Source organism: Micromonas commoda, chromosome 1 (genome assembly GCF_000090985.2).
Source record: "Micromonas commoda chromosome 1, complete sequence".
Lineage (NCBI taxonomy): Eukaryota > Viridiplantae > Chlorophyta > Mamiellophyceae > Mamiellales > Mamiellaceae > Micromonas > Micromonas commoda.
The window spans coordinates 1,687,530-1,714,773 of record NC_013038.1 but is presented as its reverse complement, the minus strand read 5'-3'; the positions used below and the strand labels follow the sequence as shown (position 1 = coordinate 1,714,773).

Here is a 27,244-nt window from a genome sequence, read left to right as displayed (position 1 = left end):
GGCTAAATTTCGGCAAATTTAGCCCGACCAGCACCGCTTGTAAATTTTTTCCACAAGCAAAAATGTAATGCGGGACGAAAAATGTAATGCGGGACGAAACAGACCCAAAATCACGGTTCAAATTTAGCCAAAAATTTAGCCAGATCTGCTATACACTGGCCTAACATATCCGTAAAATAAATTTGATGTTAACATATATCCATATATGCGGACATCCCCAGCAACTGACCATGGGTCGGAAATAAGGAAGCGGGATTTGATGACTAGCAACCCAGAAGATCGAGCATGATTGCATTTTGTGCATGCATCCTGTTTTCAGCCTCCTGGAATACGAGGGAGTATGGAGCTTCCATAACCTCATCCGTGCACTCCAGACCTCTTTCTGCTGGAAGGCAGTGCATGAATTTGCACTGAGGTCCAGCTGCAGCCATTAACTTGCCATTTATCTGGAAACCATCAAATGCCTTGTATCTTGACTGTCCCTCTTCCTTCTGTCCTGCGTTCATACTAGCCCAAACGTCCCCATATATGACATCTGCACCTCGGACTGCATCTGCGGGATCACATCTGACTTCCACGGTGGAAATTCCACCTGCCTGTGCGCGCTCAAGTAACTTTGGGTCTGGTTCATAACCTTCTGGGCAGCAGCAAACGAAATGAATAGGGTACACAGTCGCGAGCTCGAGCCAGCTATGCACAATATTATTTCCATCACCTACATAGACGATCTTCTTTCCTTTTACGGACCCCAAAGCTTCCTTGATGGTTAGAGCATCGGCCATGATCTGGCAAGGGTGATTAAAGTCTGTCAAACCGTTCACAACAGGCACTGAGCCATACTCCGCAAGATCGAGAACATCTTGGTGGGCAAATGTTCTTGCCATAATGATGTCATTATATCTAGAAAGTACACGCGCAATATCTTTCGTATCCTCGCGTCCACCGAGTCCAATATCTTCCGGTCCAAGATAAATCGCATGCCCTCCAAGAAGATGGAATCCTGTTTCAAACGAAACCCTGGTACGAAGGGATGGTTTCGTGAAGATCATGCAAAGTGTCCTGCCCTTAAATGGCTGATACGCCAAGTCATTAGACGAGATTATGTGTTTAATCTCTGAAGCACGCTCCAATAAAGCATCTATTTTCGCCTCGTCGTTATCGTCGATGTGCAGAAAACTTGGCGGCTTTGATAGGCTTTCCCTCAACGTTGAAACCTACGGGGAGACACGAGATGGTCGGTAAGATGGTTTGGTCCTGGCAAATGTGGAGAAATCACGAGGCGGGCAGTAAAGATAATAGGTCGGCAACGTTGATAATCTAGTCTCCGAAGCAACGACTCGCACGGCGTTGTTGGAGGTGGCCTCAAGGTCACCAACAAACCGAATAACCGAACGCACCTTGCAGTAGGTTAACACCTTGCCACGCACGGTTGAGCTCGCTTGACGGACGGAGTCGGTGCGGCGCGTGACAAAACCGCCAACGCCTGCCAGGAGTTTAAATCTCGATGACGTATGAATCACAAACGGACCCATATTTCTGCCAGTCAGTCGTGAACCTGTCGATCCCTGAGGAAACCGGCAGTGTGTGTGTAACTTTTATGTATATTACGAAGGTATTCTGAATATCATTAGGGCGAGACACTTTTTTCACATGACTCAATTCAATAATACTTATAAGTAAGATTAATGATAACCCGCTGACATATATTTGCTAAGAACATAAGCGTTACGATCTATGACGAAATACCTGTGTCGTATTATCTCTACAAACGTTTATCGGTCGTTTATCCTTATCATTAATGATAAGGTGCTTTAATTATGTTCTTATGGTTATCAGTTATCGATCGATAAAAAAGTGCCTCGCCCTAAATGAAATTCAGAATATCCTCGTATAAAATACTGCAAAAAAAGTATGAAGACAATATGTATGTGAGTTTGTATGTGTATATTTAATAATATATAGAACATGCATAAAATATATGTACGAACGAAGGTATCTATACATAATACTAGTATAATACTCATATTTATATGATACGAAGGTATTAAATATCATATTATTAATACATTGTGATTGATCCGATGTTCATTACGAAGGTATTTAATATTTACCTTCGAAGGTACAAGTATTCATTATTTTGGAGCTCGAACAATTTATTATTTGGAGCTCGCGAATTTTCTCCATGTATGGTTCTTTTGTCAGGGGTGATCGCAAAAAAAAAATCGCAGGCGTCAAAGTGAGAAATTCGTTTTGAAAGCAAGCTTTGAAATCACGAAATTTGATACCTTCATTCGAAGGTAGGAGGAACAAAAAAAAAATCGCGCCTGGGTGAGACATTCCTTTCAAAATCACGCATTGAGCAGGTTGTTGCTGCGTCATCAACTTTTTAAATCAAGCCTGATCTTGTGAGAGACGTTTGATTTGTATAAGCAGTTCCCCTCAGAGGTTCTTGGCCCGAGATGATACCACTGGCAAATAGTCTGATTTCACCTGGGGCAAGGCGTGATTCGAGATGTAAAACGAGGTGGTTGGAAAAAGTTGGCATGATGTTCGGCTGTTAAGGTACTTAATTAACCACGGCTGTTAAGGTACTTAGTTAACCACGATAACTTTTCTTGACCGGAATCGGAGTGGTCGAGACGAAGACGTCGAAGAGGAATTCCAGCGATCAAGACACAGGAGTTTTGCCCGTTTGGAAATGTGTGGCGAACAAGGAGTTCAATAGATGGAGATACTGACTGCATACGTGAATAATATTCTTATAGGCCTCAGGGCAATTTCTCAATACACAAAAAGTTGCCTTGAAGGACACCGTCCTAGCGACGCGACTGAAAAAACAAGCTCAAATGACGATATCGCTTAGTTATAGGACTTGGCGAGGATCACCCCCTCGAATTTCGACTGAAAGAACTTCATGGCGTCAGTTTTCTTAAGTTTGTGTGGTGCACCTATCTTGGTTTGGCACTTGCGGCGCTTGGCAACACGGAAGCCAGGGCGCTCAAGCACGACGAAGAAGTCCATGCCTAAGAGAAAAAGTAATTGTTAATGAGAGCATTTGCATCTTGCTTCTCAGGAAAATTGCGAATGTGTAAGGGAACGAAAATTTGCCGCTCAATGCGCCCTCGCCAAACCAGTACTTGAGAAAAATAGCGCGGTTCCGGGGTGCAGGCGAATGGTGTAGCACCAAGTTCATACTCGAACGGCACGATGCGCGGTTATGCCGCTCGGTAATCAGCATTGTATGATGCGTCGGACAAACGAATGGGACGTTGGAATACTGCAGGAACACTCACCGTAAATGCCAGTAGAGGGGTCGTACTTGATGCCGAGGTCGATGTGCTCCGATATGCCAAAACCAAAGCAGCCGGTCTGGGAGAAGTTGCTCTTGATGAGCTCGTACTCTTTCACTTTCAAGCCGGACTCCTGTGGGCGCGGAAATGAGCACGGGAACGGGTTAGGTCAACGCCGGTGCCTTTTTCGATGTAGGGTATGATGTCGCGTGTAGTATTTGCTAGGCTTTGGTGGACAACAGATTTCCATGACAGCCGCCAGGGCCCACCAGAGTCTATAATGAAACGTACCAAAATCTGCATAGCTTTGTCCCGGTTGCCTACAGTCACGTGCGTGGCAATCTTTTCGTTGCGGCGGATGCCGAACGTGCGTACGGTGTAGCGAGCCTTCGAGAACACTGGCTGCTGGCCAGTGAGCTGCTCAAGAACTTTGGCTGCCTTGGTAAGGCGGTCGCCGGATTCACCGACGGAGATGTTCAGGACTAGTTTATGAATGCGAACCTCCCGCATGGGGTTTTCTTTCTTGTCGGCCTGCAAGAGGGTAGCAGGGGAAACGAAGGCGGTAAGCAGGGGGAAAGGAAGCAAGTGCATTCCCCAGCGTAAACCCTAATAGGTCCAGGACGCGCGAGAGGAGTTCGTGATAAGCTGTATACGTCTGGCGGTCAACATGAAGAGTTTTATCATGATCTGCGAAAATGATGGCAGCTGCGCGCCCGGTCGATCGCCCCGCCGTTCGCAGTGCTCGCTAACGCGCTGCCGCCGGGCGGCCACGCCTGCCTCAAACCCTGAATACCCGCTCGTCCGACAAGCTTTGCCGCCCGATAATACGTGCGCACGTTGTTATATCATAGCATCGACGCGGCTAAAGCTGATGAGGATAGATAGAACGTACCATGTTTGCAGACTGCAAATAGCTGAAAGCACGAGGATGGCTCGGCTACCGAAAGGGATGAAGGTACCGTCCAAACCTTTTGGCGGGCGCAGAATGTTCAGCGTGATAATCTAAATGTGGCAATAATAATCGATCAATCAATAATACCTTCGTAATATATATATATGTTCACCTTCGTTTCGTATGTACGAAGGTGATAATTAATAAGCTTCGAAACTAATTATTACCTTCGTATCATAATATATAATAATCATCAGCAGGAAGCATATGCAAGCAAGCAAGGTGAAGTAATAATAATATATAACTCTCCGGAGGGGATTTCAGGTTGCGTTTGCACACTGATTTTGGAATTCGACCCCAGTTGGATCAGCGTATAGATAGCATAGCCTACGAACGACCGTCCGTACGTGTCATTCAGATAGATGGATAGACTCTCGGACTCACGAATGCACGATATGACGAGACTAATAATAATACAAGACTGTACCGCTTTTATTTATATACATATCAATAGACCAGACTCCCGATATCGTTGACTTTCGGTCGGCAGGGAAGTTAACATACGATTATCGGTCGGTTGCAAATACCGACACGCGCTTCGCGCCAAACATTTTGGGTCGCGCGTGTTTTTTTCCGTATGGCGCCCAGTCAGGACAGCGAGCGCGCTGAGCGGCTCACAAATACGCTAATCGGCGCCAAAGATGCAGGACGCCATCATCAGGAGCGCGCAGCGGCGTTGACGAGCCTGCGTCGTCAGACACGTTGTTGCGCCTTAGCTACGACAATATCATGGTTTTACGAGTTAATAGTCCGTCAACTCGCCTCTGAAACCGTAGCTCTTGCAACGTCGCATCGTGCGACGCAAACTCGTCAACACCAATGCGCGCTCCTGACGATGTCGTCCTCCATACCGTTAGTTTCTAGATACATATCTATCAGTTATCTATATATCTACGGACGTTCAAATAAATACTGTATGGAAGGTAATAATAATTAATGAATATTCTACCTTCATATTTCACTGACATTTATCATGATTATCATATTAAAAATCGTTAATCTTATTTAAGTGTTTCTCTCACCTTCATTCGTGGCATATAAATACCTTCGTACTGACGAGCGCATATCGTCTTCATGGGGGACTTTTATCAGCTTCCTGTTGACAAAAGGAAGTTGACAAAAAGCCTCTGTACAAGAGATTTGAAGACAAAGACCCAGAGAATGGCCTCAACAACATCGACATCGCATGCCGAAACGGACGCGAAGCGTGGCTCAGCGTCAACGCCACCTTCGAGCTCGACGTGAATCACCAGCAGCGAGCTGACACCACCGGATTCATCGATATACTGCGCACCATCCGTACGCGAAGAGCTCCGACGCAGGCGCAGATGAACGAGCTGCGCACGCGCCAGTGCACCCTTTCGGAGGCGTTCGAGCTCGCCGACGACACCGCGCTGTGGGTCACTCACAGGAACAAAACGCGCGCCGCAATCAACGAACGCGATTTGGAACTCCAAAACGAACGCGGGTGAAAGACCGTGCACGTCTGGGCGAGCCATTCTCGCAAGATGACGCCAGGCGGATCAACACTGGACGGCAGGCGGGCGGGATTGTCGAAAGAGGAACGCCGGCGCCTCACCAATCACAACACCCGGGGGAAAAGCCCGCCTCCTACCCAGTCCCCCTTCGCCTAGCACTCGGAGCGCGCGTGGCTCTCACAAAGAACCAGGACTATAAGGTGGGGACGTACAACGGCGCGTGCGGTACGCTCGTCGTCCTCGAGTATCCGGAGGGAACGCATTCAGAATACCTGCGCAGGACGCACGCGCAAGTGGTGAACGGCCGCACGCCTCCTGTCCCCGTCGCTCTTATGCGCTTCGATTCCATCGACCACAAGGGCATTGACCACCCCGAGGCTCACACCTGTGATGAGGCCCTCGGCGCGAATGTCGTGCCACCCGTGCCGATTAATTGTGCGCTCCTCTTCTACAATTCGGGTTGCGGATTCGAAACATACCCTCTTTCTTGAGTTATATATTAAACATGAAACCGTTCAACACTACTCGAGACTCGTCCCAAATCAGCCTCCCGCGAACCAACGTTCCTGCTCAGTCACAGGGAGGCACCTTGCACGGATTAAAAATCATTACTCTTTTTATTTAACTTATTTAAATTTGTACGACCGCCACCACGGGGCTCGACACGTACGGGATGTATGGCGCTCAACACTTCAGCCGTACCGCGTCATTGACCCCAAATTAAACAATGGGTTTGGGGCTGATTTTACGTTGTCAATAATCAATAATCTCACAGGCAAACAGTCAGATAGCTGGATAGGTGGCGCAATCGGAGACGAGTCATGACGAAAGATGGTGAACGAGTTGACTTGGCAGCAGCTTGCGCGCACGGCGACACCGTGTGCTTTGAGATCTCGTCACGGTGCTGGAACTTGGCTGTTAAGGTTTTATTTAGGGTTATCCCAGACACGCACTTAAGTCTACACACTTGTGGACGTCGTGCACCTCGATAAAAAACGAAAGGATGCCAACTCAACTCTCAGCCACAAGCTCCGATGTCTATCACTAAATTCATTTTTTCGTCTCACACAACATTCAGGGACATTTAACCGCGTCAATAATTCCAAACACGCTTTTTCAAGCTCAAATATGCAGCTGTTGGCTGACTTCATAATCTTTTGAAAAAGTGTGTGGTTGCTAGCTGCGCCGTTCACTTTTCACAGGAAGAGGCTGGTGTGCATCATATGCAACGAAATTATATGGAGGCATGGTTACGGCACACTGGTCAATCAGCGCTAGTGTCAACATCTCTTGCGCAAAGTCATCATTTGGCTTTAGACTCAGAGCTTTGTGATAGCATTCTATTGCCTTCTCCATGCGACTCTGAAAATTCCCTTTCAACTGGTGTGTGAAACCAAGTGCGGTGTATGTACTTGCATTCCTGGGCGCAAGGCTCAGTGCCTGCTCATACCAGAAGATCGCCTCGTCAAAGTTGTTTAACTTTCGGTTTGAGTGCGCCAGATTGACGAGTATCGCTTCCCATGTCGCTGTAACTGGTTGCGGAATAAGAGCAATTGCCTTTTCAAGATGGGATATCGCGCTAACATGGTCACCATTATGGAACGCCAGTGCACCCAACTCATTGTACACAAGAGGGTCAGCAGGACGTAGGTGGCGTGCCCTCGAGAGAAACTGTCCTGCTAAACTGAAGTTGTTCGTGCGGTGGTATTCCATTCCAATGCACATCAAAGATAGGTGGCAGCCAGGATACAAGCGCGTGGCTGTGCGGTACGCTGCCATGGCCTGGTCACTCTCGTCTTGAGCGGCAAATGCATGCCCAAAGCCCAACCACGCTGGAACGAACGTGGCTTCCAAAATAGTCGCCTTGCCAAAATAACGCCTTGCAGAATCAAACTGTCGCGTGCAGTAGTAGTAGCACGCCACAGCAAACCAACTGATAGCTTTAGCTGGGTACTCCTCAACAAGTTTGTGTGCACACAGGTACAGCTTGGTTTTCAAGCGGAGCTCTACAGTGACTGCGAGGTAACAAGGCATCGCAGCGAGTTTCGTTGGCTCGTTCGCAAGCAGTTCTTGAATAGTATCGTAGCATCTTTGATAATCGCCCCGATTGAAGTACCGCTCAGAGCGAGCAAGTATAACCTCACTGTTATACTTAAGGGCGAAAAGCTCAGGCTGGGTACCGCTGGTCTGACTGTGCAGCGTATCCGGAATGTTGCTCACATCGCACGCATTGCACACATCCCGATCCGATTCTACCGGCAAGTTACACCGAACATCAGTCGCCTGGTTCATATGTCCATGGCTGGAAGCCACACATGAACTGCCTTCTGCAGACGAGAAAAATCCGCTGTGACATATTGTGCCGTATAGGGACGGTACCCATTTGTCCTCTGGCCTGATTTGCAAAGAGGAAAGAAAGCGGTCCTCTTCCCCAACGGAAAGTAAATGGCTTGAAATCAATAAATCAAATGCCTCAAAGCAATACGGGTCCAATGTAAGCGCTTCTTTACACCAAAGCTCTGCAGACTTCCAGTTCTCCAGTGCACCATGTGCTTTACCTCGCATGAAGCATAACGAAGCTCGTATTGAAACAGAACCGTCACGAAGCTCGTATTCACGTTTCCTTGAGCCGTGACCTTGGGTTCGGTCAAGCTGCTCAACTCTAGAGGCTTTCGTCCTTTGTCGGACAACTCCGCTTCTTGCAGAAGTTAAGCAGCCCGGCAGGCTCGGGTTTTGTTCTCCACGTGTATCTGTTTCTTCGATCAACGACTTGCTGTCACCGTCATCTCGTTCACCGAGGACAGCGAGACATCCATCCCAGTCCTTCACTGCGGCGAGGCACTGTGCGGCGAGGAGTCTGCAACTGTTTTCAGCAGGCGCTCGGAGATCAACTGTTCTGCTCCGAAGGCTTCCATTTTCGACTCCTGGATTTAACTTTCTCGGAATGAGCCCTCCACGGTGTAACGTCGCGAATGCACGACGGTAGTGCGTTCCTAAATAAAGCGCTTTAGCGTGGAGGAAGACGTCGCCAAGGGCTCCGCCACTCATGGTCACGAGCTTATCGGCGAAGAAAATTGCAGACGACGCGAGATGCTTGTCCAGCCGGTCTTCTACAACATCGCGCAATTGAGCAATCGTTGCGTCCAAATCGTGATGACATCTTGTCATTGACGCCGCCACGAGCCGACGAAAGAAGATATGTGAGGTGCCGATATTTTGGCTTTTGAGCAGGAGAAAATGTGACTCTGAAGCCGGGAACGAAGCGTTTCTTCTAAATGGGAAGGAGGACCATTCTGCACGAGTCCGTTTACGTACGAATAAGACACCTTCACATATAGTCTACCTTATTATTATTACTTCGTTCGAAGGTATATGTACATACGTACATACATACGTACGTAGATATTATATATGTACGTACGTACGTTTACTGTTTACATTATAAGATATAGTCTTCATGCACGAATAGAATAAAATATAAATGAAGGTATTCTGGATTTCAACCAGGTTGGGCACACCCTTACGCCGATAACTTATACCTTCGAACGAAGGTACGTACCAAGTACCTTCGTACGTACGAAGGTAATAAGGTAAAATGAGCTGTAAAATGATAAGTTTATCACCTTTAACTTTATTTGGAGCTACAGGTACCATTGATTTAATCGTCGTATGGTAACATAGTCATCAAATTCACGTTCCAACGTTAAACTCAGACTTATCATCGTTAACCTTTTAGGTGTGCCCAACCTGGTTGAAATCCAGAATATTTATACGTACGAAGCTTATTATATAATATTATACGAAGGTGGTAATATTTATAATATGTACCTTCGAAGGTAATGTTGTTAAATATTTATTACCTTCGTATCTATGTTATTATTATGATATGAATAATTAAGTCAATATATCGCCCCGACATAGACATGTGGATACGGTTATGCGGAAACAGAGCATGGTGTAACTTATTATATGCGTGGCGCTGAACCAACATCCACCATTTATTAACGATGACTAAAATGTCCTCAATAAATAATAATGTATGAAGCTAATAATTAATGACATCACTGTGCTGTGGGATAAATATCGGGGAAAGACCGGGGAAAGTATGGGGATTTTTTTCCGATGGGTAATACCTTCGAAGGTAAATAAAGGTGCCTCATTATCATTAGATTTTTATTGTTGCCTGCTCTTTATTTTATTTGGTCGTGCAATGTTTTATTTGACTAAAAAACATATAGATAACTACTGCGCCTTTATTTACAAGACAAATTATTAGTTGATGTCTGCATACGCTTGCTTGATTTTTCATGTAGTAGACAGTTTTAAATGCGGAGCTTTACAAAGATAACATCACCTTGATTTATTACCAAAATGCATGTGGCTGCTGGGGTGCGCGGGAGAGGATTTTGTAGATAGATATGCTCCAGGATTTAAAAAAAAGCTCATACATGATTAAAATATATCCGAAAGGTCACCTGCCCCTCGCCTGCCCATGTGCGGTCGAATCATCCATAGCGTGGGACAACAGAACCAGGAAAGATTTCCGCCGAGATACTAACCAGATGGAATAATAAGTCATCATCACCAACTTCGAAGTTCTGTATTGCCTTCATTCGTGCCTTCGTAATATTTAAAATATCTTATCAAAATATTATCCAATATCTGTGTAAAATATATACGTATGGGGAAATGCTTACAGGGTGGGGTCAGGACGAAAAAGAAAGAGGTAATAAGAAAATGCGTCTGTCAAACATATATATTTGTCAAACATGGCATTTTGAATGTTGTTTATAATAATATGAACAAGGACATGAATGCACGTGATTTTATTTTAGATACTAGCTGCTGCGAAACTTAAATTATGAGGCTGACAGGCATATGTCCACCTCTCACGGGTCGATCCCGTTTGTTTTTGACAGGGGCATGGCAACTCTCGACAAGATCGCACTATTGATATTCTAGCAAACTTCAAGGTAACACAAATTGTCCATGGTCATGTACAACCTACGTTGGTCGTTTAGCTCAGTGGATAGAGCGTCAGCTTCCTAAGCTGACGGTCAAGGGTTCGACCCCCTTAACGATCACTCTTATGAAAATATTTTTGACAAATTCCGTTCAGAAAAGTACCTTCGTACTATGACATGATATCGTTATTATTTGATTTAATGATGATATTTTATTATTCCATCTAGGTTAATATCTCGGCGGAAATCTTTCCTGGATCTGTTAGTCCCACGCGATCGTTGACACCACCGCACATGGGCAGGGACCTGTCGGATATTAGCCTGTACCAGGACAGCCTTCGCGGGCGACTTCCGTCGACCGCTCGGGACGTTCGGCGTTCCCTTCGCCTTCTCTTCCACCCCGGCCTTGGTTTTTTTGCGTGGTGTAACCCACGCGGTGTGTCCTGCCCTGTGGGCTAGAGCACGCCGTCCCACGGTGGGAAAACCGAGCCGGCCTGCACCTCCGGTGCCATCCTGCACCTCCGGCGTCCTGCCCCCTCCCTACCTCCTCCATGAGGAGGGTGAGGGGGGGACGCCTCGTTATTATTTGATTTAATATTAAATAGAGGTTTATTTACAACTTTACTTGGATAGAAAAGCGGGGTACGTAGGGGCCTAATAAGTAGAGTCTATCTTTTCTGTTTTATTCGTCTATGGGCTAACCTTCAGAATTCATCGTATGGGCAATTCACTGGCAATTCCATACAATGTGCACATCTCGTTAAGCTAAGTATGTACGAAACTTATTTAATATATGAAGGTAGTACCCGAAATACTCGACTCATTGAAGGATTCTGCCTTTCTCTTTCCGATGGAGTGTGACAAAAAACCCACCCACGAGCTTATTAGGTTATGAGATACCACCCACAACAAGCAAGTTATTGATGAGTGGAAATTCTAGTGAAATTCTACCATCATATATCCTGCTTTCGCGTGCCTGAGAAAGATGTTCTGGAGAAATTTAAAAAAAAAAATTCATGTTCGATCTTCGAAAGCCTTCATGCAATAACTTCGTAAACCTTAACCTGCGGAGGTACCCTTTTGTCCTTGGCGATTCCATGGGGGAATTGCTTGACGGCATGGCTCGGTTCGCTCGCAGGCGCGAGCAAAACCCTGCGAGCAAAAAGTGGTGCAACCGGAAAAAAATGATGCAACCGCCGAGATTCGAACTCGGGTCTAACGCTTGGAAGGCGTTTGTCATAACCACTAAACTACGGAAGCTAAGACATTCTGCATGGAAAATTACCATCCTAGGTATGGCGTACGTCATGGTTGGCAAGGACAAATATATACGCTTTCGTAAAAACGATCAGAGCGCAGAAATCCGTGAAAAGCGTCCGCGCGGGTTCTCTCGTACGGTAAAATATCTCCGCCGTCGAGAGAGTGAGTGCGGTCGGCGAAGAGGGAAAAATCAGCTTGTGCCGCGTACCCTGACGCGAACACCAGTTCCACCGCCGCGAGCATCATGATGCACGCGGGCGTGCCTACTGAGGACATTGCAGCCGGCGATGTTTGGCTCGAGCCCGTATCCCCTAAGCGCACACTCGTCCATTTACAGGCTATTCACGGTCGGAGTGAATAACATTGACAATAAGTCTAACACGTACGAAGGTACTATCCTTAAAATTGCGTGAAATGACTTGAAATGGTGTGAAGGTCAAGCTGTTGACCCTGGCGGGTCAAGCTTTTGACCGACACCAAATCAGTCAACTCCACGCAATTTTAAGGATAGTACTTTGAACGCCGGGAGTTCATAGGCTTTTTTGATAGGCAAAGTACAAGTGTCATGAAATTTTTAGATCCCCCCGAAACCCTAACCAGTCAAGTCATTGCAAGTCTACAAGCCGATTTCAGCAATTTTGTCAGCGGTCGGTTGCAACCACTTAAACACATGGGCGGACATTCCAAGACATTCACAAAACGAGACCAAAACCTTACAGGGTTCGGGGCCATACCTGGAGCGAAGCGACTCAAACTTCCTTGAACACCCTAGAGTTCAGCAAGTTTCGCCTTCGGCAAGTTTCGCTAAGAGTTAGGAAACCTCAAAATACAAGTCAAAATCACGGAATTTACAAGTCAATACCAATGAAATATATCACTTAACTTGGTAAATTGCGTCATTTTGGTAAGGTTTCGTGTTGGGTCGGGCAAGTTCCGGGCAATCCAGAAATCCAGAAATCCACCTTTTTTCAAAAGTGTTTCACTTTTCATAAAATTTTCAAAAACTTAAAAAAATATAAATTTCTTAGATGACTTTTAAAAAGGTGGATTAGTGGATTTCTGGATTGATAAGTAGGGGGTATGTCTAAACTAGACCTAATCACGGGGAAGGGAGGTGAGGTGAGTCCTATCAGCTCCAATGAATCTCCAATCAATCTCCAATGAATCTCCTATCAACGAGAAATTATTCACATCCACCGATCATAATGGGTTGATGTGGAAAACTTGGTCTCATTTTGGTTTAAAAATTGGGTTCATATGTACGGGATGTATGGCAAAAGACTTAGCGATGGCATGGCTAGGATTGTGTTTAATTTTCTCACGGTACTCTCGTGCCATTTTTTCAGTCTTCTCTACCTGCTGTTTAGCATACTTAGCTACTTCTTTCATGGGTTTAGACTTCCATTTATAGTTCATCATTTAGTATTACGCAATATTTATTTTTTCTTCAAGTGCTAATAACCTCGCTTTAAGCTCTTCATTCTCAACCTTAAGCTTCTCAACACTCTTGTCTAATTCCTGTGTAGCCGAAAAATTGATGGCGAATAACATCTCTTTTTTCAAAGTCCTAAAGTCATTCACTCTTTCACCCCTAATATATAGATTATTACCTGGATACGAAGTAATGGTTTTCTCATATACATCATCCTTCTTCCTATATCCCTCTTGTTCCTCATTTTCAAGTGCTTCATACTCATCGGTAGTAAGTGTAGAGGTCGTAGTTTCAACGATGAGACGCCCGTCTTCATCAAACGAACCTAACCAATTGCTTAAATCTTCTTTGACTTGTACAGTTTTATCATCAATCACCTTACCGATGCTAATATATTGTTCTTGACCGCTACGAATATCTACACATTCTAAAGAGGAGGTTTCGCTAAGGTTAGAGGTGTTAAAATTAGTAAAGCTTATGATATTGCTCTCTGCTACATTAACTACTTCTAAGATGTTTGGTATGGTTGAAGTTGTTTTTCTAACTGCCTGTGGACAGACCTGTTCAACCTCATCTGCGATAAATCCAATAACCTCCTCTTCCGGACGCACACCAATATCCTTGTAGCCATATATTTTGGGTTGTATTTGCCTTAATTTGACTAAGGCATCATCATCATTAAGCTCCTTAATATCCCGTTTGATACGACTATCACTATGAGTGAAAGCACCTTGAGCTGAAACGAAGTCGGCGTTAGTCGCTATTCTGCTTGAGGCGAAAATACCTATATCAACATTATAAGTCGTTGAAGAGTTATAGAACATGGACGCTCCTGACCCAGTCCCAGCCCAATCAAGCGTGGCATTATTCCCACCTGCGATATTAGCGTGGCGAGACCCTTGAACATGCAATACTGCTACGGGGTTCTCCGTTCCAATTCCCACATGTCCGCTTTCGTTAATAGTCATTCTTCGTCCATTACTTACTCCGTAATAGTGTGTTAAAAAGTGAAGTTTTTGAGAGTAATTCCCTCCAGTCGTGTTGTTCTCAATCTCCATTCCTGAAAGTATACCGAAAGGATGCCAATTGTATCTCTTGCCGAAGTATTGAGACCCTGATTGTTCGTAATAATCGTTCAAAAACACACTATCACTCGCATAAATGTATTTAAACCTGTTATGCTGGGGAAAACCGATACTTAATACATCGTTATTAAGGTTTCCAGACGCATCAGTCGGGTATATATAGTCCCCCGAGAAGTGAAGCCCCGATCCGTGATCTACATTATTCGTATCGGTGTATTTTCTACAAATCGTTCCCTCGTTCGTGAGGTCAAACTTAGTGTTCCAGCTTCCACCAAGTATCCTCAGCTTTGGAGACTGAAACTCAACATCGCCATCACCCTTTATAACCATATCACTCACCATCGTATTCCATTCGTAAGGATTATTCCCACGAACTTTGAAGTGTAATTCGGTTTCTACGCTGTTTGTAGCAGTATCACTTGCTTTTGCTCCTATATACACTGACCTACCGTGAACCGAATTAGGATTGCGTGCGTGAAACCCGATATAAGCGTCGGCATCACCTTCACCGCTGATAAGGTTTATTCTCGCATCCGTATCACTCGTGTTAGGCTGTACTACAAGACCTTCACCATTCGTATCAATTTTAACACGACCAGCACCATAAGATAATTCGTTCGTAGTAGCATCCTTAGTCCAATGACCTCCTACCCCTGCGTTGGTAATCTTAGTATCAACCTCCGTTGAAGTGTCATAGTCAGCCAAAGCACCCGCAATCTTATTGTCAACTTGAGTGGAAGTATCGTAGCTATTTAATTTTGTGTCAACTTCTACGGAAGTATCGTAGCTACTTAACTTTGTATCAACCTGGGCGGATGTGTCGTAGCTACTTAATTTTGTGTCTACTTGGGCAGATGTGTCGTAATTATCAAGTGTAGTAGTATCCACCTTATCAGCCAACTCAGTTTCCATCAAGGTCTCGTGAGCTTCAAAGAGACTTAATGTTGTGTAATCAGCCAGTCGTGTATCAAGTTGCGTGGTGGTCTCAAAATTGCTTACATCCGGTATGAGAGCATCTACCTCATCCTTGAGATAATGTTTTAAAGCTAAAGGATCATTCGCGTTCTCTCCTTCTATGATGTGTAAAGATGCAAGTTTAGTTTCAATAAAGGTGTCCACAGTAGATATAGTTGGCAGATTATCAACCTGCGTTTGTAAACCTGTTATTTGACTGTTGTAAGCGAGTGTTTCGCCCTCTGGTATTTCATTATTACCATTCTCATCAGTAGGAATAGCATTTACGATGTCATCCAAAATATCCGTAATCTCTGTTATGTCCTGATCATGGTCTTCTTGAAGTATAAAAACTTTATCAGCACCGTTTTTCAGTATACCATCAATTTTTAAATCCCCCTCAACGCAGGTTGAACCTACAATCTTTACATCACAACCCAAGTCAATTAAGTCGGCATCAACCCGTATACCAACTTTATCATTATAACAATCCAAGTATTTTTTTGTACCGTTCCTTATTAAAGTATCGCCCTCTACTTGGAGCTTATATCCCGTGAGTGGAGTTGCGGTAGTGCCATCAATCATCATAATATGTACTTGTAAATAAACCTCTCTGCACAGAAGACCTATTTAACATTATACTATCCTCCTAAAATTTTTTTCAATATGAGTTATATACATATTGTCATAAACATCTTTAAAGTAATTGTATATTTCACTACCACCAATAATAAATACATCAATACCTTTTTTAATGAAAGAACTAATTTTATCTTTTGTATTATATAAATTATCAAATTCGGTACCATTATATTTTTGATTATTTATTAAATCATTATTATTAGTTATGACCATATTGATTCTATACTGATACATTTTGTAAGATCAAGTGTAATTTAATTGCATGGGCTAAAGCGGGAAAAATTGTCTTTGTTTCCAATTTTGGCAACTCAAAGAAGACATTTTTTTCACTTTCACCCGCACGGAACACGCACCACGCACCATGAGCGACGAAGGAACGCTACACTTCTCAAACGCACCCACCATTAGTGCCTTGTGGAGTTCTTCTAATGTCGTGAAAATGGCGTGTGGCTTCGTGCTGTTTGTTTTGCTCGTCGTCATAGCTCATGGGCAGAGCCAGACCTTAAACGAGCTACGCAGGTTGAACCTTGAAAGTTCTCCCCCAGTCAAATATGAGTATTTGTTTGAAATAATCTCGAAGCCCCTAAACTCTGAATATTTGAACGACAAAGCTTCTCAAGGATGGATATTTGACCAATATATCTTGAGTTCAAATGGGGGATTGTTTTATATAATTTTTAAGAGACCTTTGTAATATCCAATTTTGGCAACTCAAAGAAGATATTTTTTTCACTTTCACCCGCACGGAACACGCACGACGCACCATGAGCGACCCGCAAACGCCGACCGAGATTCAAGAGGACGCCACGCCCAACCACAAGACGGACGAAACTGACGATGAAGAAGTGAAAAATGCGATTCGTGCGTATTTGGAGTTGGAACGGCAGTACCCCATGCTCAAGCTGAACCTTCGGGAAAGTTATGAAGAGCGTGAAGAACTTCAGCGATTAAAATGCATGAATGCCTCTCTCCTTAAAGTTGCACAAGAACTTTACAGGGAACTTGCAGAATATAAGACTAAACACAATAAGTTAAAAGACATCATAGAAGAAAAAGTTGAAGATATGTATTTGGAACAAGAGAAAGAAGACCACACGAATCAACTATCAGCTCTCGTGGACAAAACATTTGAGGAGCTTAAGGATGATTTTCCGCCAGACCTGGATTATGCCAAAATGAAGGACATAGTTGACCGCGTATATTACGAAAATGAAGTTAAAATTATTGAGGAATGTATCAAAGCAGGAACAGTATCAATCCCCTATGATGGTTATGATGACAAAAACTATCCACCACGATTGTTGTTAGACCCGTCTTCGTATATGTAAAGCAGGTTTCCGTGATTAGGTCTAGTTTAGACATACCCCCTACTTATCAATCCAGAAATCCACTAATCCACCTTTTTAAAAGTCATCTAAGAAATTTATATTTTTTTAAGTTTTTGAAAATTTTATGAAAAGTGAAACACTTTTGAAAAAAGGTGGATTTCTGGATTTCTGGATTGCCCGGAACTTGCCCGACCCAACACGAAACCTTACCAAAATGACGCAATTTACCAAGTTAAGTGATATATTTCATTGGTATTGACTTGTAAATTCCGTGATTTTGACTTGTATTTTGAGGTTTCCTAACTCTTAGCGAAACTTGCCGAAGGCGAAACTTGCTGAACTCTAGGGTGTTCAAGGAAGTTTGAGTCGCTTCGCTCCAGGTATGGCCCCGAACCCTGTAAGGTTTTGGTCTCGTTTTGTGAATGTCTTGGAATGTCCGCCCATGTGTTTAAGTGGTTGCAACCGACCGCTGACAAAATTGCTGAAATCGGCTTGTAGACTTGCAATGACTTGACTGGTTAGGGTTTCGGGGGGATCTAAAAATTTCATGACACTTGTACTTTGCCTATCAAAAAAGCCTATGAACTCCCGGCGTTCAAAGTACTATCCTTAAAATTGCGTGGAGTTGACTGATTTGGTGTCGGTCAAAAGCTTGACCCGCCAGGGTCAACAGCTTGACCTTCACACCATTTCAAGTCATTTCACGCAATTTTAAGGATAGTACCTTCGAAGGAACGAGGTACGAAGGTATTATACGAAGGTATCATAGTCTATGTACGTACCTTGCTTGTACCATGGTATCCATATCCATACAAATAATAAATAAAGGAACAGCAATGGTAAGTCACCTTGCTTCGTTTCTTTCTTTTATTTTATTGCAACCAATATAAACATTAATCCGGACTGGAGGAAATTTTGTATGGGGTTCGCGGGAGGCTAGTTTGGGACCAATCCGAGACGGTCTCGAATTTTAATCGATGGAGCTTCGGTGCAAGAAGGACTAAGAAGGGCTACTCACCCGAAGTTTGAAGCTGAGTTTTCATCGATACATCGGTCAACTTCGACGTCTACCACCGCGTCTTCAGAAGACGCCTTGGCGTCGATTCCTCGTTCACAAGTGGCGTGCGTATAAGTACGACGACTGCGTGCACGCCAAGCGCAACGATAAAGACGTCCCGCAGAACAGTGCTCATCCAGGTCCAGAGAACAGGAAGGCGTCGCACAGCGTTGTTTCCCCTTAACATTCCAATCATCCGTCATCCATGACCATAAATTTACGCCGCTCTCCGACGCAAGGTAGAGTGGCTGAGAGCTTTCTTCAGCATGAGTTGTTCGACAATGCGCACGATCATCTAGACGAGCAGCCGACCAGCACTTCGAAGGCGTATATAGACAAGGTCTTGTCTCAGGACACTCGCAAAACAAGCGAGGTCAACTCAACTTCGTACCTGGTTCCTGAAACAGTGCACTGGTGTATCCAGAGAGTGCAGGAAACCATATCCCAACAAGATGGTCAGTGAAAGGGTCCAGGAGAGCAAGAGCGAAACGAACATGTTAACTTGCGTATCACACATCATATTGCAATGATATGCACCGACGCCTGCCATCGCAGCTGAGGAAGGGTCCAATCCAACCTGGTTAAAACCTAGCAAAACCCGACGTACTGAAAAGGGTGATTCAGAAGCGGAAACATAGGCCGCAACATATCTAGCAGAAGCTGACCTCTGCGTTCTCGCCCGCATCAAATAGGCGCTGAGGTCTCCGGGAAGCGCGTCAGACGAGCTACAGAGGACAATAAGGTCGGGCACTGGAACCCGTTCCTTTTCAGCAAAGATGTTCTCCACAGTGCTCCACGGTGCATGATGCTGTTTTAGCGAGCAGTCCAACTTGAACCCCTCGTCAATCCCATCGTCGCAGTCGCCCATGATCAAATGGAGATTAATATGAGTTTGTAGCGCGCGCGTTACAAGCTCGCCATCGCCACCGTCAAGGGAAACATATGTTGGCCTCGCCGACCAAAACTCCTCAACAAAACTCACAGCACCCAACCAACCAGTCGTGCGCGTCAGACGTACGGCACGCGCATCGCTGGACGCGATGTACATTGCAAGTATCTTGGGCGCGCAAGCTTGCATCGCGTCAACCAAAGCCGACACGGAGTTTGCGTTCAAGGCATATCTTGCAGAGAAGTCGCCAACTGGGGTCGTGACAGCGTCCGCGCGGGTTCTCTCGTACGGTAAAATATCTCCGCCGTCGAGAGAGTGAGTGAGGTCGGCGAAGAGGAAAAAATCAGCTTGTGCCGCGTACACTGACGCGAACACCAGTTCCACCGCCGCGAGCATCATAATGCACGCGGGCGTGCCTATTGAGGACATTGCAGCCGGCGATGTTTGGCTCGAGCCCGTATCCCCTAAGCGCACACTCGTCCATTTACAGGCTATTCACGGTCGGTGTGAATAACATTGACAATAGGTCTAACACGTACGAAGGTACCTTCGAAGGAACGAGGTACGAAGGTATACGAAGGTAGTCTATCTATGTACGTACCTTGCTTGTACCATGGTATCCATATCCATACAAATAATAAATAAAGGAACAGCAATGGTAAGTCACCTTGCTTCGTTTCTTTCTTTTATTTTATTGCAACCAATATAAACATTAATCCGGACTGGAGGAAATTTTGTATGGGTTCGCGGGAGGCTAGTTTGGGACCAATCCGAGACGGTCTCGAATTTTAATCGATGGAGCTTCGGTGCAAGAAGGACTAAGAAGGGCTACTCACCCGTAGTTTGAAGCTGAGTTTTCATCGATACATCGGTCAACTTCGACGTCTACCACCGCGTCTTCAGAAGACGCCTTGGCGTCGATTCTTCGTTCACAAGTGGCGTGCGTATAAGTACGACGACTGCGTGCACGCCAAGCGCAACGATAAAGACGTCCCGCAGAACAGTGCTCATCCAGGTCCAGAGAACAGGAAAGCGTCGCACAGCGTTGTTCGTCAGCAATAAAGTAACAAATTGATGACCGTACGGTTGCATAGTCTATGACTTTTGCAAATGATCGAGCTCTCGACCAATCAGAAGACGAATAAATCGGACAATTTGTGAAAAATGGCGGCGGGTTGGAATGTTTGTCCACCTTCGTTCGTACAAAAAATAAATGTGACTTCGTCAGAACGAAGTGACTCGTCCCAAATATCTTCATTCTCGATTCTCAACCATGAGGATATGGGTTCGAAGCTACCGAACCTTGGTAGTCTACAATATGTAATAATAAGCTTCGCGTGTATTGATACTTGATGAGTTAATACTTCGTAGAAGGTACGTACATACGAAGGTACGAAGGTATATATCTTCGTAATGAATACCTGTATACTCACTTGGCGAACATGTTCGAATTTGATCAGATGCTCCAATCATCTGAACAAAAAAGCCCACAATAAACCGCTGAAACCGTAGCTCAGGCGCAACGTCGTTTCGTGCGACGCAAACTCGTCAACACCAATGCGCGCTCCTGACGATGCCGTCCTCCAATTTTGGCGCCGAACAGCGTATTAGTGAGCCGCTCAGCGCGCTCGCCGTCCTGACTGGGCCTGACTAGGCGCCATAGGGAAAAAAACACCCGCGACCCTGTTTGTTTGGCTCGAAGCACGTGTCTGTATTTGCAACCGACCGGTGATCGTATGGTAACCCTACTGCCGACCGAAAGTCAACGATATAGGGAATATGGTCTATTCTCTACCATGTGTATTTTAGTTTTATTACCTTCGTAGTTGTTTCTGTACTCATACCATAAAAAGGGTGATACCTTCATTCGTTCGTACCTTCGAAAACACTCATAGACTATCTTCGGAACAGCTCTTCGAAACTTACGAAGGTATTCTGCATTTCTTCAGGGTGAGGCACTTTTTTATCGATAACTGATAACCATAAGAACGTTATAACATATATAGCACCTTATCTATCGTTTATTCGTGACGAGTACGTAAGTACGAAGTCACGTTAGCACCAAATTCCAACCCGGTTTTTTTCCAACCCGTAACTTTTTATTCGTCTTCTGATTGGCCCGTCATCGTCAATTCGTCTTCTGATTGGTCGTCAGTTCGATCATTTCCATAAATCGTAGACTAAGTCACCGTTCGATCACCGTTTGTCATTTTATTTCTGACTACAACGCTGTGCGACGCCTTCCCGTTTTTTGGAGTACGACTATTCAGCGAGACGTTCTTTTCGATGCATTTAGCGTGCACGCACACGTCGTCCTCACACGCACGCCACTTCCGAGCGAAGCATCGACGCAAACGCGTTTTCCTAGGAGGCGGTGGTCGACGTCGAAGTTGACCCACGCGTCGATCAAATTTCAGCTTCAAACAGCTTCAAACGTAAACTATGTGCACTTCTTCATCGAAGCAGCATCGATCAAATTCTGGTCATGAGGCTGCAAAAACCCTTACATAAATTCGTTCAACAGAGCCCGGCCGCGGCGTGGGCAGTACGTATCGCCGCGGGATGGCCGATCAGAACGCCAGCCTCGGCAATCTCCCCGTCGAGCTCCGGGCGCTCGTCCTGTCCCACATCGAGCAGGTCAAAACGCGGCAAATACTGGCGTTGTTGTTCAGGCCGACGTTCTTGAAGCTGGGGCATAAAAACTCGTCCCGAACCAGCTGACCGCGTCGATCCACAAAACCCCGAGGACATTTCGTCGGTTCTGAGTCATAAATCCTGGGTCATTCGTCCACAGGGAGGCACTTACGCAATGAAAAGGGTAAACGTAGAGATAATACGACACAGGTATTTACCTTCGAAGGTATTAGATAGATCGTAACGCTTATGTTCTTACGAAAATATGTAAAAGGTGCCTAATATGTTCTTACGAAAATATGTAAAAGGTGCCTAATATGTTCTTACGAAAATATGTAAAAGGTGCCTAACCCTGCGCCTGTTAAATTCAGAATACGTACGAAGGGTTTTATTAATCTTTTATTGAGAAACTAGGTATTTACCACGAATCCCGACCGAAGGGTTTTATTATTTATCTAACTCCACGTTTCGTTTTGCGCCGCAGCGGCGGCCAGTGTTGTAACTCGGACCTGCTCGATACAGGGTGCCTGCGCGGCGGTGGAAACATCGGCCAACCCTGAATTTTAAGACTCAGAAGGCACATGTTTGTGATTTTTGCTTTGGAACGTTATTGATCAAGGCACATGATGGAACCTGCCACGAAGAAGTTAAGGAAGGCTCACGACACCTTCGACATGCTCGAGTCTGCGGTGGAGCAAACAAACACCAACCGCTACACAGGTCGGCCATACACAACAAAATACTTTGAGATACTCGAAAAACGGCGCGAACTTCCTGTCTGGCAACAGCGGGAGGAGTTCGCGCAGATGCTCAATAGGCATCAAACTCTTGTCCTCGTTGGCGAAACTGGTTCAGGGAAGACGACACAAATTCCGCAATTTGTTGTCGAGTCGGGTTTCCTGTCCGGGAAAATGTGCGTGTGTACACAACCGCGTCGCGTTGCGGCTATGTCTGTCGCTCGCAGGGTCGCGGAAGAGATGGATGTGAATGCCGGTGAAGAAGTCGGTTATTCTATTCGTTTCGAGGAAGCGACAGGCCCTAAGACGTTCCTTAAGTATTCCACTGACGGTAAGTGGCGAAAGATTGCCTACATGTCTGACTTCCCCACAAAGCGACCAAGCACACCAATTTTTTTCGCTCGTGTTACGGACCTTTCATAGCGGGTAAGGATGTGGCGCCCGCCCACGTTCGCGCTGCTTCAAAATCAATAGAAACTGGAAGAATCCCGCGTGCCAGCATCAGACCTCACTCCCATATAATATTAGCATGTGCCGCTAGTATGTGTCTCGCCACGCGGTATCCTTTTCATGAATATATATTGGACCGTCCCTACGTTTAGGATGCTTCTCCGCGAGGCTATGACAGACCCATTGCTAAACCGATACGGCGTCATAATCATCGACGAGGCGCATGAACGAACGCTGGCGACCGATGTGCTGTTCGGTCTTCTGAAGGAAGTCCTCACTAAGCGGACCGATCTCAAGGTTGTGGTCATGTCAGCCACACTAGAGGCTGAAAAATTTCAGAATTATTTCCTAGAGGCACCCTTAATGCGAGTGCCGGGACGACTGCACCCTGTGGAAATTTTTTACACTCAAAACCCTGAACGTGACTACCTCGAAGCTGCGATTCGCACAGCTGTTCAAATACATGTGTGCGAACCTCCAGGTGATGTGCTGATCTTCCTCACAGGTGAAGAAGAAATTGAAGATGCCTGCATAAAAGTGAGGCGTGAAATCGGGAGTATGGGCGACCGCGTAGGAGTCGTGAAAGTGGTTCCGCTGTATGCCAGTTTGCCGCCCCAACAGCAACAGCGTATTTTTGATGATGCGCCTCCACCTCGTGACGGCCCATCGGGTGTTCCAGGCCGGAAAATTGTCATCTCTACAAATATTGCCGAGACGTCGCTCACTATTGACGGAATTGTGTATGTCATAGACCCTGGCTTCGCGAAACAGAAGGTCTATAATCCGCGAATCAGGGTCGAATCTCTTCTTGTATCACCGATAAGCCGTGCCTCTGCGCACCAGCGCGCAGGGCGAGCTGGTCGAACGCGTCCTGGGAAATGTTTCCGTCTTTACACAGAAGGATCGTTCAAAAAAGATTTGCAAGAGCAAACCTACCCAGAGATTCTTCGCTCGAACCTTGGTTCTGTCGTGCTGCAACTCAAGAAGCTTGGCATAGACGACCTCGTGCACTTTGACTTTATGGTACGTTAGTATCCCAAAATTATTTGAAATCTTGGGTTTCTTACAACTCAACTTTATACCGTTAGTCCTAAGATGCTTTCATTTACAGTGAAGCTTTGTGTGTGCTCATTTTTCGACACTTTTTTGTGACCTTTACGTGGAGGACCCTCCTGCTCCAGAGACCTTGATGCGTGCACTCGAACTTCTAAACTACCTTGGCGCGTTGGACGACGACGGTAATCTGACACAGATCGGATCAGTCATGAGTGATTTCCCTCTTGACCCTCAACTGGCAAAGATGGTCTGCGCCTCTCCGCAGTTCAGATGCAGCAACGAAATTTTTACAATAACGTCTATGCTTTCAGTGCCAAATCCATTCATCCGCCCGCGAGATCAACAGAGCGAGGCCGATGAAGCAAAGTCCCGATTTAGTCACATCGATGGAGACCATCTGACACTGCTCAATGCATATCATGCTTTCAAGCAAAATAACGAAGATTCGCAGTGGTGCTATAATAATTACATAAACTACCGGGCTATGAAGTCTGCAGACAGCGTTCGAAGTCAACTGGTCCGCATCGCATCTCGCTTTAACATGTCACTCATGTCTACGGATTTCACAAGTAGAGACTATTACTTGAATATCCGCAGAGCCATACTATCGGGCTACTTCATGCAGGTGGCACATCTAGAGCGGCAAGGATCGTACTTGACCGTCAAAGACAATCAGATGGTCTCACTTCACCCTTCGACGTGCTTAGATCACAAGCCTGAATGGGTAATGTACAACGAGTTTGTTTTGACGACAAAAAACTATATTCGCATTTGTACCGAGGCGAAGGGAGATTGGCTGGTTGAGGTTGCCCCGCACTACTACGACTTGACGAATTTCCCAGAGTGTGAAGCAAAAAGGGTGTTGGAGCGAATATGTGAACGATCAAAGACCAATTATAAAAGGACTTGAGTGACGATAAAATGTGTGTCATAAATGAAGTTACAGTGAGAGTCGTATCTTTGCAAGCTGGAAATCCTGGCGCACCCTCATAAATTTACCTTCAACTGATGATGCAAATCCAGGCTCACGCATGACCAGAGCCTTGAGACCATTTTCCTGCGTCGTTGAATTATTCATAGTACCCCAAACTTGTGCGTCATGTTCATCAGCCTCATCAAGAGTCAGTAGTACGAGATTATCGAGACAAGCTGGACGCGATGGATCCCAGCGTGTCAGGCATAAACCAGAGGTATTCCGCCACATTCCTTTACTCTGCAAAGGTGTTTGTGCCCTCGCACTACGGGCATGCCAAACATCTTTGACAAGGTATACGATGTCCTGCGTAAACGAAACAATTGAACTGAGCTAGAACGTAGTATGCCTGGAGAGGGCTGCGGTAGAATTGAATCCTGCAAAGTACAGTGAGTCGGGAGGAGGTTTAGGAAACTAACCTCTACGTCAACTGCGACAGAAGAAGATTGGCTCCCTCGGGCATCTTCTCGATCACGCAAGCGATCTAGTTGGGTCTCAAACTGCTTCTTTTGCATGCGAAGCACTGGTTCCGGATCAAATGTCTGCCCAGCTAGATGTGTAACAACATGAGCCGCGCACGCCATACCAAAAATTGCTGGAAGCGCCCCGAACACAGGTATAGTTCTTATCCGGAAATTCGGAAGGATTTGATAGTCTGTCAACATGGAATCGCTTGATTCTACAGAAACCTGTGTATGCGAGTGGTCGGAGGTGAGTCATAGGCTCATCAATCTAAAAGAGTTTCTGTATTAAGCCAAAATGACATGTGGCGGCGGAAAGTACAAAAGCCAAAGTGTTAGGGAAATGCATCACCTTACCAGATCGCACTTTGGCTTTTCAGTTGATAGCAGAACCCAGATACCAGTTTCGATTCTATATTCACGCTTGAGCCTATGACGTACAGCACGAGCAAGCGGATCGACGGCACTCTCCGCGATATCAACGAGCCTTATGCGAGTTGGATCGCACTTTGCACCGGCTCCTCCACAAGCAATTACCTGAATGTTCCGCCGCACGCAAGCAGCGAGCAGGTCGACTTTAGTCTCTACGTTGTCAATACAGTCCACAACAAAGTCAGGATGGCCTCCCAATAACAATTCTTCCCTTGATCGCTCGTACAACATTACCTTTGCCTCAATTTGTGCCTCTGGATATATCTTTTCGAAATGTGACTTCAGACACTCCGCCTTTGAAGTTCCAACATCATTGCGAGTCGCCAAGGCGTGTCGATTCAGGGAGGAAACTGAAACTAGGTCGAAATCAACGAGACGCAAATTCGAAACGCCAGAGCGCAGGAGCATGTGTGCACAATGGCTTCCGACTCCACCCAGCCCAATCACGACGACGAACGCATCGGCGACTTTTTTTTGCGCCTCGATGCCGAAAAACTGAACGTTGCGTGTGAATTGCTCAGCCACAATTTCGTCGTTGACAGCTGCAGTCACCGATGATTGTTCCTTAGGCGCACTAAATGAGTGCTGGCGAAGAGGAGTGATGCCCGTCGCTCTCCTTCTCAAACAGCTCCTGTTTGCGTCATAAAATAACACGAAACCAGCGCCAGCAGCGACGCCGACAACGAACGATGTACACAGACTGAGTGTAGGGGCGTTCATGGTGTGCGTAAAGTTTTTTTCATTCAACTGCCTTCTTCGCTCATCATGCGAAATTTTGTTCTTTGCAGTCCCCTTTCTTGCTTGAAGAGACGTCAGATAGAACGGCTGGTCAGGTGCAGCCCTCGCAGCGCTTTTCTAGTCTAAGTGTTTTCTCTAAGTGTCTGTCTATATGTTCATACGGACTGAGTAATTAGTCAGCCTGACTAACACTCCTGTCAGATAATTGTGACTAAGTCACCATACCATCTCGTCAGTTCATATTCTTTCGCCCTTCATTAGCTCATTTTATCTCTAGCTAGCTGTCTAGCTAGCTAGCTAGCTAGCTAAGTGTCTATACTATGATAGTAGCTAGACTATTATCATAAACCCTTAGTAGACTAACTAAATAAGTGTTAGCTAGCTCATCGGTATTATAGCTACTAGCTAGCTAGCTAGCTAGCAAGCTAGTAT

General features: G+C 45.5%; 10 protein-coding genes across 10 annotated transcripts; 4 read left to right on the top strand and 6 right to left on the bottom strand.

Moving 5' to 3' along the window:
- Positions 1 to 219: 219 nt before the first annotated feature.
- On the bottom strand, positions 220 to 1,532 carry MICPUN_55476 (predicted protein; the record flags this gene model as incomplete). Its single annotated transcript, XM_002507282.1, has 2 exons — positions 220 to 1,214; positions 1,398 to 1,532. The coding sequence occupies 2 exons, from the start codon at positions 1,530 to 1,532 to the stop codon at positions 264 to 266; spliced, it is 1,086 nt and encodes a 361-aa protein (XP_002507328.1). The 3' UTR covers positions 220 to 263.
- A 1,231-nt stretch (positions 1,533 to 2,763) lies between these two features.
- On the bottom strand, positions 2,764 to 3,800 carry RPL11 (ribosomal protein L11; the record flags this gene model as incomplete). The annotated part of the gene is made up of 3 exons (XM_002507281.1): positions 2,764 to 3,023; positions 3,294 to 3,423; positions 3,582 to 3,800. The coding sequence occupies 3 exons, from the start codon at positions 3,798 to 3,800 to the stop codon at positions 2,860 to 2,862; spliced, it is 513 nt and encodes a 170-aa protein (XP_002507327.1). The 3' UTR covers positions 2,764 to 2,859.
- Positions 3,801 to 6,896: 3,096 nt separating this feature from the next.
- Positions 6,897 to 9,095, bottom strand: MICPUN_51833 (predicted protein; the record flags this gene model as incomplete). Its single annotated transcript, XM_002507280.1, has 1 exon — positions 6,897 to 9,095. The coding sequence occupies exon 1, from the start codon at positions 8,886 to 8,888 to the stop codon at positions 6,897 to 6,899; it is 1,992 nt and encodes a 663-aa protein (XP_002507326.1). The 5' UTR covers positions 8,889 to 9,095.
- A 4,274-nt stretch (positions 9,096 to 13,369) lies between these two features.
- Positions 13,370 to 16,000, bottom strand: MICPUN_55473 (predicted protein; the record flags this gene model as incomplete). The annotated part of the gene is made up of 1 exon (XM_002507279.1): positions 13,370 to 16,000. One exon carries the CDS (start codon positions 15,998 to 16,000, stop codon positions 13,370 to 13,372), a length of 2,631 nt encoding a protein of 876 aa, XP_002507325.1.
- Positions 16,001 to 16,496: 496 nt separating this feature from the next.
- Positions 16,497 to 16,776, top strand: MICPUN_55472 (predicted protein; the record flags this gene model as incomplete). The annotated part of the gene is made up of 1 exon (XM_002507670.1): positions 16,497 to 16,776. One exon carries the CDS (start codon positions 16,497 to 16,499, stop codon positions 16,749 to 16,751), a length of 255 nt encoding a protein of 84 aa, XP_002507716.1. The 3' UTR covers positions 16,752 to 16,776.
- A 25-nt stretch (positions 16,777 to 16,801) lies between these two features.
- MICPUN_51832 (predicted protein) lies at positions 16,802 to 17,484 on the top strand. Its single transcript, XM_002507669.1, has one exon. The coding sequence runs from the start codon at positions 16,822 to 16,824 to the stop codon at positions 17,383 to 17,385; it is 564 nt and encodes a 187-aa protein (XP_002507715.1). The 5' UTR covers positions 16,802 to 16,821; the 3' UTR covers positions 17,386 to 17,484.
- Positions 17,485 to 18,821: 1,337 nt separating this feature from the next.
- MICPUN_51831 (predicted protein) lies at positions 18,822 to 19,760 on the bottom strand (the record flags this gene model as incomplete). Its single annotated transcript, XM_002507278.1, has 1 exon — positions 18,822 to 19,760. The coding sequence occupies one exon, from the start codon at positions 19,758 to 19,760 to the stop codon at positions 18,822 to 18,824; it is 939 nt and encodes a 312-aa protein (XP_002507324.1).
- A 2,828-nt stretch (positions 19,761 to 22,588) lies between these two features.
- Positions 22,589 to 23,125, top strand: MICPUN_55469 (predicted protein; the record flags this gene model as incomplete). The annotated part of the gene is made up of 1 exon (XM_002507668.1): positions 22,589 to 23,125. One exon carries the CDS (start codon positions 22,589 to 22,591, stop codon positions 23,123 to 23,125), a length of 537 nt encoding a protein of 178 aa, XP_002507714.1.
- Positions 23,126 to 23,272: 147 nt separating this feature from the next.
- MICPUN_51830 (predicted protein) lies at positions 23,273 to 25,156 on the top strand (the record flags this gene model as incomplete). The annotated part of the gene is made up of 2 exons (XM_002507667.1): positions 23,273 to 24,175; positions 24,318 to 25,156. 2 exons carry the CDS (start codon positions 23,273 to 23,275, stop codon positions 25,116 to 25,118), a joined length of 1,704 nt encoding a protein of 567 aa, XP_002507713.1. The 3' UTR covers positions 25,119 to 25,156.
- Positions 25,157 to 25,195: 39 nt separating this feature from the next.
- On the bottom strand, positions 25,196 to 26,794 carry MICPUN_55467 (predicted protein; the record flags this gene model as incomplete). Its single annotated transcript, XM_002507277.1, has 4 exons — positions 25,196 to 25,207; positions 25,245 to 25,514; positions 25,601 to 25,870; positions 26,000 to 26,794. The coding sequence occupies 4 exons, from the start codon at positions 26,792 to 26,794 to the stop codon at positions 25,196 to 25,198; spliced, it is 1,347 nt and encodes a 448-aa protein (XP_002507323.1).
- Between the last annotated feature and the right edge of the window lie 450 nt (positions 26,795 to 27,244).

Bases quoted from the DNA above. Each gene is read 5' to 3' on its own strand.
- MICPUN_51832 (XM_002507669.1), top strand. From the start codon at position 16,822: ATGAGCGACCCGCAAACGCCGACCGAGATTCAAGAGGACGCCACGCCC.